Raw genomic sequence first — 11,030 nt, forward strand, 5'->3', positions numbered from 1 at the left:
CCATTGCCATAAAATATGCAGATTCGGAGAGAGAGAGAGAGAGAGAATAATATTTTTTTAATAATTGTTATGATATATTGTTAACATGACAAAATCATAAACTTACTTTACTAATGAGATGGTTAGCACTGCATGTAGTCTGCCAGCTTTGTGTAATTAGGACTGTAGGCGGTGACTGCTTGCCTCAAGCAAGCATCCAGGTGTTCATCTGACAGTGTTGATCGGTATTTGATGTGTTTCATGTGTGAAAATGTTGATTCACAAAGGTAGGTTGATCCAAAAAATGCTGTGAGGTATATGGCACATTTTTTGATATTGGGATATTTTTCTTCACTGAGAAGTTTCCAAAAACTTCCTCCTGTTACCCTGGATTTGATCTGAATATTATTTTTAAGCTTCAGAAGCTCATTTTCGACTTCATATATGTCCATTCTAGAAGCAATATCTTCAACATTTGTGATTTTACCAAATGGAAAACACATATATGTTGCAACAGGTTCTATTGTTGCTATATCTTGAAACCGTTGGTCAAAATATGAGGCAAGGTTTTGTACCTGTTCAATATATCGAGCACTGTCACTCTGGTCACAGTATTTTCCTTGGTTTTCTTGTTCAGACATCATATTTCTGAAGTTTCGTAGTTGTTGTTGATGCAACTGCGAAGACACTAGTTTTAGTTTCTGCTTGAAAGCAGTCACAGGACTCATCATGTCAACTATAGTTTTATCTTTCCCTTGCAAATCTAAGTTTAGTTTATTCAGCATAGCGTCATGTCAACTAAAAAAGCTAAATCTAACAGCCACACTTCGTTGTGATCAAAAGGCCAATCTTTTGATGCCAAAAAAGAAGTTAGGAAACCTACCATCACTCCTGCACAGGGCAATGAACCCACTGATTCGGTCAGCCAATGCAGGTGCTCCATCAGTATTTTTAGATACGAGCTTACTTAATGGCAACTGTGTACTATTAACAAAATCACTGAAAGTCTGAAATATGTCTTCAACCTGAGTTTTTCCTTTTGATGGTAGAATTTTCAGCAGTTCCTCTTTGGTACTCGTGTCTTTAAACACCATTCTAATGAAAATACATAATTTTGATGTATCGACCACATCAGTAGACTCAACATATTGTAATGAAAAGAACACACACTCATGGATGTCTGTATTCAGTTGGTCACCCAAATCCTCAGCCATAAATTCACAGCGCCTCATGACAGTGTTTCTTGATAACTGAACATCCTTAACAGAAGACAGTATTTCAGACTTATTTTTTAAATTTTCAAACAACGAATATGCTGCTTCTAAAAAGGCCTCTTTGAATATTTCTCCATCATGAAATTTTTTTTTATGCTTTGTGAGTAAAGTATTACCCCGCCTAACGCGGTTTCACTTAGCGCGTTTTACCGTATACGCGGTGCCTCGCCAGAGCTGAACTTTCACTTAACGAGGGTTTTTTCCACATATACGCGGTGAGTGTCCGGCTCGAGACGCTATTTTTAGATTTGCGCCACCCGCCACCCTGCCTGTTTTAGCTCATAAAATTCATACAAATTACCCGGCCAGAATATAATTTACATTGCTGGAATTCTTACAATATGATGATCATTTTGAATATAAACATCATAGATTTTGCATTAGACATACAAATTTTAGAAAAAATGTTTGCTCTGAGTAAATATGTTATTTTTTGTGCAAAATATATGACATTTGTATTCAAAATATTCCTGGTCTTACAAGGAATCCAGCAATGTCAATTATATTATCCTAACTTTAGTTTGAGGTATTATTTATTACTAAAAAGTTAAATATTCTGGTTTTCCCACACATCTCCTTGGGACGGTTGGTGGGGGGTGGGGGGGAGGGAGGGACCGACCGACCATCTGTTACCCTGTGAAGAATATTTTTTTTTTTTATTAACTGAAGATATTTGTTTTAGCTCATAAAATTCATACAAATTACCCGGTCAGAATATAATTTACATTGCTGGAATTCTTATAATTTGATGATCATTTTGAATATAAACATCATAGATTTTGCATTAGACATACAAATTTTAGATAAAATGTTTACTCTGAGTAAATATGTTCTCTTTTGTGCAAAATATATGACATTTATATTCAAAATATTCCTGGTCTTACAAGGAATCCAGCAATGTCAATTATATTATCCTAACTTTAATCTGAGGTATTATTTAATACAAAATGTTAAAATTTAGTTTTTTCACCCAACCTTTCTCTTGAAGGGAGGATTGGTGGGGGGTGGGGGGGAGGGTTGGGACTGACCGCGCGGTTGGAAGAGGGGGGGAGGCAAGGTGGGGTACTTTGATTGACAGATAGTGTCGTGAAGAATATTTTTTTTTTTATTAACTGAAGATATTTGTTTTAGCTCATAAAATTCATACAAATTACCCGGCCAGAATATAATTTACATTGCTGGAATTCTTACAATTTGGTGATCATTTTGAATATAAACATCATATATTTTGCATTAGACATACAAATTTTAGATAAAATGTTTACTCTGAGTAAATATGTTCTCTTTTGTGCAAAATATATGACATTTATATTCAAAATATTCCTGGTCTTACAAGGAATCCAGCAATGTCAATTGTATTATCCTAACTTTAGTTTGAGGTGTTATTTATTAAAATTTAGTGGTTTTCCCCCAAAAATTTCTCAGAGAGGGAAGAGCCAGCAATGTAGTGTGAGAGGGGGAGGGAGTTGAGTCCATTATTTGAATGGACATTAACTTGGCGACTGTATTTCTCTATTTCTCTTAAGTATTAATTGTGTGCATGTACCATCATAAAATTCAGATGTTATTTTTACTACAACATAGTTATGTGTCGTCAAAAAGTGGAGTTTGGGGGTCGGGCCGGTTTCTATTGGAATTAATCCCATATGTTCTGTTGTTCACTTAACGCGGTTTTCACTTAACACGGTACCCTCTGGGTTTTATTGACCGCGTTAAGTGGGGTACAACTGTACTCGACTCACCCTGAATGATGCAATGGTTCATGAACTTTCCTCTTTCATAGCTCACTTTTGGGTGGGAAATCATTATTATACTTCTTGTGAAAACTTTTGAAATGCCTTTCAGGATTTTCTTTCTTAGCTAGAGCTGGAGACACATGGCAGATCAAGCACAGACACTTCAAATTATTCATGGTAAAAAAATAGTCTTCTTCCCATTCATTGTGAAAATGGTAAATTTGGGTATTTTTAGTACTTGGCCCAGAACTCATTTTTGGTTCAGTTGATGGCCAATAACCTACACCTGAATTTGGAAAAGATTAAGTCGTATGTCAATACGAGAATTACTTTTTTCCATGACTTTTCCTACATGAATATGAGAATTACTAACGTAACAGCGTAACGTTCTGAACTTATTTTTTCATAAGCAATTGTCGCCGGCTGGTGTGGACACTTCTGTCTCCTCTAGGGTTGCGGCGAGAACTGTCGCTAAGCTAAAAAGTCAGTAATTCTTGTAATCACCCAAGACTTTTCCATAACAAGAGGCAGCACCTCACACTTCCAAGTAATGCGGATGACTAAAAATCACTGCACTCTTGGTGACAAGTGTGTGGGCTCGCTGGGCAAGGTTGCCAAATATGATTCACTCTCTCTTTACTTTTGACAAGACTCCTCAATATCGAGTCGACTTTTTCATTACCAAATTCATTAATACAAGGTTTAATGTGTATTTGTAAACATATAAAAGCAAATACCTGCTTAGTTTTAGCCTACAACTGATGACAACTTGCTGATCAGTTTCCTCACCAGGAACCAACCAGCACCGGACTATATGAATGCGAACACTTCCTATCAGGTTCCGCCACACACAGTATGGCACAGACGAAGTTTTTTTGTATGTATCGCTCTGATGTGTCCCTAATGATAATCTATTCCCAGAAAAAATCTAAACAAATATAATATTCCAATGATTATAAGTAAAATTTGAAGGGGATTTTTGTATGGCAGCTTAAGAAGGATGGATCATTAAGTTTAACTTTGCCATGCGATCGACTAGAGAAGATCTTGCGATCGACAGGTTGGCCACCCCTGCCATAGGGGAACCCCTAGAGAAGGAACACAGAGAAAACCCCACAAAAGGACCACAGAGGAACCCCCACAAAAGGACCCCATGGAGGAACCCCGACAGAAGGGCCACATAGAGGAACCCCTAGAGAAGGACCATGGAGGAACTTCCACAGAAGGACCCCATGGAGGAACCCCTAGAGAAGGACCACAGAGGAACTTCCACAGAAGGACCCTATGGAAGCATCCCCACAGGACCCCAGAGGAACTCCCACAGAAGAGCCACAGAGGAACCACCATAGAAGGACCCCATGGAGGAACCCCCACAGAAAGGCCACATGGAGGAACCCCCACAGAAGGACCCCATAGAAAAACCCCACAGAAGGACCACATGGAGGAACCCCCACAAGGACCATAGACGAACCCCCACAGAGGACCCTCCACAGAAAGACCACATAAAGGAACCCCCCACAGAAGGACCACATAAAGGAACCCCCACAAAAGGACCACATAGAGAAACCCCCAAAGGACCACATAGAGGAACCCCACAGAAGAACCATAGAGGAAACCCCACAGAAGGACCACATAGAGCAGGGGTGGGCAAAGTATGGCCCGCGGGCCACATTTGGCCCGCCAAATTATTTCTGTGGCTCGCCACTGCATTTGTATTTACAAATACAAGGCTTTACTTTGTGTTAATATAATACATTTGCATCTACATTAAGTGTGTGGCCCGCGAAGTGTGCCACCATTCATGAAATGACCCCTCCATCAAAAATAATTGCCCACCCCTGACATAGAGGAACCCACAAAGGACCACATAGAGGAATCCCCACAGAAGGACCACAGAGGAATCCCCACAGAGGGACCCCCAAAGGACCAGAGAGGAACCCACACAGAAGGACCCCAAAGAGGAACTCCCATAGAGGAACCCCCCATAGAAGGGCCCCATAGAGGAACCCCCAAAGAAGGACCAGAGAGGAAGTCCCACAAAAGGACCAGAGAGGAAGCCCCACAGAAGGACCCCATACATCAATTCGTTCACATCTTTCACCTTCCAGAGGTCGTCAAACATATTCTCAGAAACAGATAGTAACGGGTCACTCCTCCTGCAGTAGGTCTTCTTGGGTTTTCCCACCATCAGCTCTTCTTCATCCGTACAGCGAACATCATCCTGAAATATAATCCACATAAGAAGTACGACATCAAGGCAGAAAATTGTCATCACACTCAGTACTAAAGCTACTTTGTGTACAGCTCGTATGGCCACAACAGTGAACTTATACTGTACAGTACACACAAGAAAGCTCGACAATGAAAGTCATTACAAGGAACAAACCAACTGCTTGAATGGCTAATAAGTTGATGTGGTGAAATGATTAGATGTTGTCCTCAATCTCACAAAACTTTAAGCACATCAATTCATATACTGTACCTGTACAGTAGGGGGCAGGGAAAAAACACTTTTATTTGAGTTGCAGGCTGCACTTTTCAGGCATCGTTTGTATGGCTGTAACAAACACCTGTGCAAAATTTCATGCCATTTCATGCATACTTACCCTGCCGCATCGCGAACGACTTTTTGTCAACTTTTAGTGTATACCAAAAATTAGGTGTCATTTAATGTTTTCCAGGATAATGATAAATTTTACATGGGTGACATCGATTTAATTCATATGTTATTTTACAGGTACACCGTATAGAAAATCATTACAAGTTCATATTGAAATTCTTTTTTGTGCGGAACCTTGGCATCATTTTCCTAGACAATAATCTTTGCCTAATATATCCATCTCTCGATTCGTATCCCGTCACTTCAGTGCAAGCTTCAGTCATCACTTTTATGCCTCTCTCGACCGCCCGAGTGCTGTTTGGCCACTTGGGCACCACTAATGGTGTCTCAAGAATGTCATTAACCTGTAGATTTGACAGAGAAGCAATGTAAGGAGGCTCAGTCTTGAGTTCATTCCTCCAGTTAATCATGGAATGATAGTTTTTTGCTTGCCACTTTAGTTTCGGAGTCACCACCTTTCTCATGTTGACTACAGGAGGCACATCCTCATTCCCATCTCCATCTTTACCCTCCTCATCAGTATAGTTTAACAAATTCTCGTCAACAGCAGCATCAGAATCTTCCTCCTCCTCTTCAGATCTGCCAGTGCATTCTTCCTTTTGCTGATTCTCCTCTCTAATTTTTCTTATCATTGAGACAGCTTTTTCCCTAACAGTCATGTCCTCATCTGCACACATACCAAGAAGAAGTTCATCTGTGTGGGCGAAGTATGCATTTCTCTGGACAGCCTTCTTCACTATCGTCTCCTCCTCACTATTCAGGTGTTTCATATATAGCAGGGACTGGAATACGTTCCTTGAGCCGTGTGTTACGTAAGGGTGTATCTTGATGTAAAACCACATTGGAGCACTGAACTTTATTATTGTAATGACAATTCTTTTCAACTCATGGCTGGGTCTTGATGTTGCTACATACAGCCTGAGGATTCTACTCCATAAGGTGTTCCACCTTGACACACAGGGAGGACCTGGCTCAATAGCAGCCAAGTCATCTTCAACAACACCTGTGATAACTCCTTTACAAATCCTATACAGGTATTTCTGATCCCAGGACAGATCTTTCTCCACTTCATCATTAAACACAGGGAAATCAGGGAAACTGACTGGCTGGAAGGCGACAACTGGAAGCTCAGACAAAGACTCCTTGATCTGCTTTCCAATGGGACCACGCCAATGCTCAGGATCACTTGGTTTACCATCATAGTGATAAAAAACTGCGCGGAAAGGCAGCTCATTTCCGTGAAGCTGACATATGAAATAATGGAGCGGGTGACCAAGTAACATTTCAAGATGATGAATGACTCCATTTTCTGATCCTACATTTACATTGGTTCCATCACAACCAACACACACAATGGGCTGCTGGGTTAGATTTTTCTCCACCAGAAACTCGTGAATAGTTTTGGCAATCTGCTTTCCGTGTCCAGTCTTGGGAGTCACATGTGTGAGATATTCATTGCCAGGCTCAACCATGATGACATAATGATCTTTCACCATCATCCTCGAACTCCATTTCTCGGTCTTCTCATTCTTTATCATCACACGAGTGGCGGTCTTCTTACCATCAAAATAGAGTGACGTCAAATTATCTAAACTAGCCATCTCAATTTCTTGCCTCTTAAATCGGTATTTTTGTCTCGCATCCCGCAGCTTATGTGGTCCAATAACCTGACTCTTGTCATCCTTTGTGATAATGCCATAGTCAGTTAAGGTGGCAGTAGCAATGGCAGCTCCAGCATAATCACTAATCAAGTATCGGTCACAAGCGGCAGCCAGTGTAGGGAGTCTTGTCCGGTTCTGTGAACTGGTGTCTGTCAGAGCCCTTGGATCAGGGACAAAATCAGCATCAGTATTGACGAGAGGAATATCTGTTGAATCATCTGAATTATCCTCAACATAAGGAATACCTGAACAGAACATTGCACCGCCACAGCGGCTGTTTGGCTAGTACTGTAGGTAAATTTAAAAATTTCAGTAGAAAATGCGGCAGACTAAACCTCGACATATCAGCTTCAAATTTGGCATGGAGTCTGAGATATGTATAAGGAACAATGCCTGAAGAGTGCAGCTTTGAGCAAAATTTCACTGCCCCCTACTGTACAGTATATATATCTTTGCCATCTGAGGAAGTTTTCACAAACCCCCTTTTTTAGTTTCATTAAGATTTACTGAAAATAAGACAACTTAATGCTACCCTAACCTAATCCCCAAATAAGAACATAAGAATGGAGGAAACTGCAGCGGGCCTATTGGCCCATACTGGGCAGTCCCATTTACGCCCAATAGCTATTGCTCATATATCCATCCAACCTATGTTTGAAGCTTTCCAGCGTGTTCCAGTTAACGATGAAAGTTTGGTAACTTATTCAATTCATCCACTGATCTATTTCCATACCAATGTTTACCTATTTTGCACCTAAATAAAAATTTATCTAATTTAAAACCATTGTTATGAGTTCGCTCCTGGTTGGATAGTTTGAGTACCTTTGTTGTATCACCTTTGTTTAGCTCTGACTTCCATTTATACACCTCGATCATATCGCCCCTCACTCTACGTCTCTCGAGGGAGTGCAAATTAAGATGCTTTAACCTGTCTCTGTACTCGAGGTTCCTAATGCCCGGGATCAGTCTTGTCATTCTCCTCTAAATTCTTTCTAGGGATTCTATATCCATTCTGTAGTACGGTGACCAGAACTGAACCTGGTAATCCAAGTGAGGTCTCACAAGCGCAAGATATAGTTTTAGGATGACCTCTCTAGTCATGTAACTAACACTCCTTTGTATGAACCCAAGAACTTTATTAGCCTTGTTTCGAGCAACTACACATTGTTTACTTGGCTTAAGATTCCCACTTATCATTATCCAAAATCTTTCTCACATTCACATTTCTCTATAACAATGTTGTTCATGTGATATTTGGTTTCTCTGTTTACATCTCCTAGACTAAGTACTTTACATTTGTCCACATTGAATTTCATCTGCCATTTATCAGACCATTTGAAAAATTTGTTTAGATCTTAATGTTTTGCGGAGTCTACGTCAGATTAATTACACGCCCTATTTTAGTGTCATCAGCAGATTTACTTATGTTGCTGTCTATGCCTATATCTATGTCGTTTATGTATACTGTATAATAAATAATAATGGTCCAAGTACCGAGCCTTGGGTACTCCACTAGTGACGTTACTCCAATCGGATTTAGTGCCGTTAATGCTTACTTGCTGTTTCCTGTCCTGTAACCACGCCCTAATCCATTTTATAATATCTCCTCCAATGACATGAGCCTCCACTTTTCTTATTAAGTCTCTCGTGGAGGACTCTGTCGAAGGCTTTATTAAAGTCAAGATATACCACAACATAATCGTGCCCGTCGTCCACTGATTCGAAAACAGCTGAAAAAGAGTGTTAATAGATTAGTCAGACATGAACGCCCACTTGTGAAGCCATGTTGGGAATCATTGATCAACTTGTGCTTCTCCAGTAATTTGCCTACAATTGATTTTAGACCGATTGGACGGTAGTTAGAGGACAGTGATCTATCTCCCTTCTTGAAAATCAGTATTACATTTGCTATTCTCCAGGATTCTGGTACTACACCCATTTTTAGTGGCATATGAAACAAATTTGCTAAGAGCATACTAAGCTCTTCCTTACATTCCTCTAATACTCTGGCAAATATCTCATCGTGACCTGGCTAAATAAGCAAAGGTGGGGGGGGATTCTTCAGGTGAACTGAAAGGCTTTGAAGTCGGAGAAAAACTGTTGGAAAAAAAGACCAAACCAAACAAAACCTTTCCTAACATATCTTGGGAATTTTCTGTTGATTCATGAAAACCAAATGTGTTTATCTTCACAATAATGCCTGCTTGTACCACATTTTGGGCACTTAATGTGTTTGCATAACATAATTGGCCCAGAAAATGTGAATTGCAGTGACATTATTTACAAAATCGCATTGAATGATTTGCCAATCTGAGAAAGAGCGTCATTCACTGTAACAGAGAAGCTATCTTATAACTGATCAAGTTAAACTCACAACCCTGAGCATGCACAGGAGTATCCTGTGACATCATGATTTCTACTGACTGCCAGGTTTAATTCATGGAAGTAACAAGTAAACACGTGTATCCCTGTGGGGGTCCCCACAGAGAGACCCCATAGAAGAACCCCCACAGAAGGACCCCAGAGGAACCCCCCCCACTGAAGGACCACAGAGGAACCCCCACAGGACCCCATGGAAGAACCCCCACAGAAGGACCCCATGGAGGAACCCCTAGAGAAGGACCACAGAGGAATCCTCACAGAGGGACCCCATAGACAAACCCCCACAGAAGGACCACGAAGATAAACCCCCAAAGAAGGACCCCATAGACAAACCCCCACAGAAGGACCACGAAGATAAACCCCCAAAGAAGGACCCCGTAGAAGAACCACATCGACAAACCTCCACAGAAAGATCATAAAGAGGAACTCCCAAAAGAGACCCCATAGACAAATTCTCACATGACCCTGTCATGGTCACAATTGCACGGCTAGTAATTTCAACACTTAATTATTTATATTATGCTCCAGCGTCCACGAAATGTGTGAAACTAATGAGTTACCCAGCCAGACAACCAGAGGTAGAATCAGCTGACGATCTTGTAACAGTGTGTGTGTGCGGGGGTGGGAGGGAAAGGGGAGGGGGAAAGATGGGGGGAGTACTCGAGTTCCGTGTTGCATAACATAAATATAAATTTTTTGCACACAAAAGAGTGATGGAAGTGGAAGAGGTGATTATGGTATAGGAATACGTATTTACAGTACATTACGTTGTTTGATTTATTGGGGTCTAATTGGTTATCTTTAATCTAAGGCTCCAAAGCCAGAGAAATACGTAACCTTTACCTCCCCTCACTACTGCTATCCTTCCTCAGGTAAGGACAGTTATAATTATTTTCCAAATCCGACATATAACTTTAAGCCGATACACATTTTTAGGTGATTCAACTGCTCTTACATGCACATTATATTTCATGAAAACATTAATAGCATATAATGAAACCATATGCTGTCGTAAGTCACGTTTCGACCTAGCTTCACACAGGTAAACCAAAATGACCTCTTTACACTTATCGTTTTAATATGGTGATTCTAGGGGTATGGTGCTGCGAAAGATACTGACAAGTATAGTATGTCTGAGCTTAAAGTCGTCCCGCTTAACGTTGTTTTGGTACTAGTCGCTTAACTTTAGAGATAAGAAATTCGTTTGACATCCTGGTGATCCGATAATACGTCGTTTTGTGTCGTAACGGACTACATTTTACGGTGCATCACCCTCTCTCGTCTGGCCGCACTCTGCTCTCTTGGCGAGGTGGTTTCAGTGACTCACCACCCTCCTCCGCTCCCGCCATCTGCCTCCTCAGATTCTCTACCCACCACA

At 40.7% G+C, this 11,030-nt stretch overlaps 1 protein-coding gene across 1 annotated transcript; it reads right to left on the minus strand.

The window, feature by feature from the left end:
- Window positions 1-122: 122 nt before the first annotated feature.
- Window positions 123-764, minus strand: LOC121865122 (general transcription factor II-I repeat domain-containing protein 2-like). Its single transcript, XM_042364449.1, has one exon. The coding sequence runs from the start codon at window positions 762-764 to the stop codon at window positions 123-125; it is 642 nt and encodes a 213-aa protein (XP_042220383.1).
- Between the last annotated feature and the right edge of the window lie 10,266 nt (window positions 765-11,030).

Source organism: Homarus americanus, unplaced genomic scaffold (assembly GCF_018991925.1).
Source record: "Homarus americanus isolate GMGI-L3 unplaced genomic scaffold, GMGI_Hamer_2.0 scaffold2539, whole genome shotgun sequence".
Taxonomy (NCBI): Eukaryota; Metazoa; Arthropoda; class Malacostraca; order Decapoda; family Nephropidae; genus Homarus; species Homarus americanus.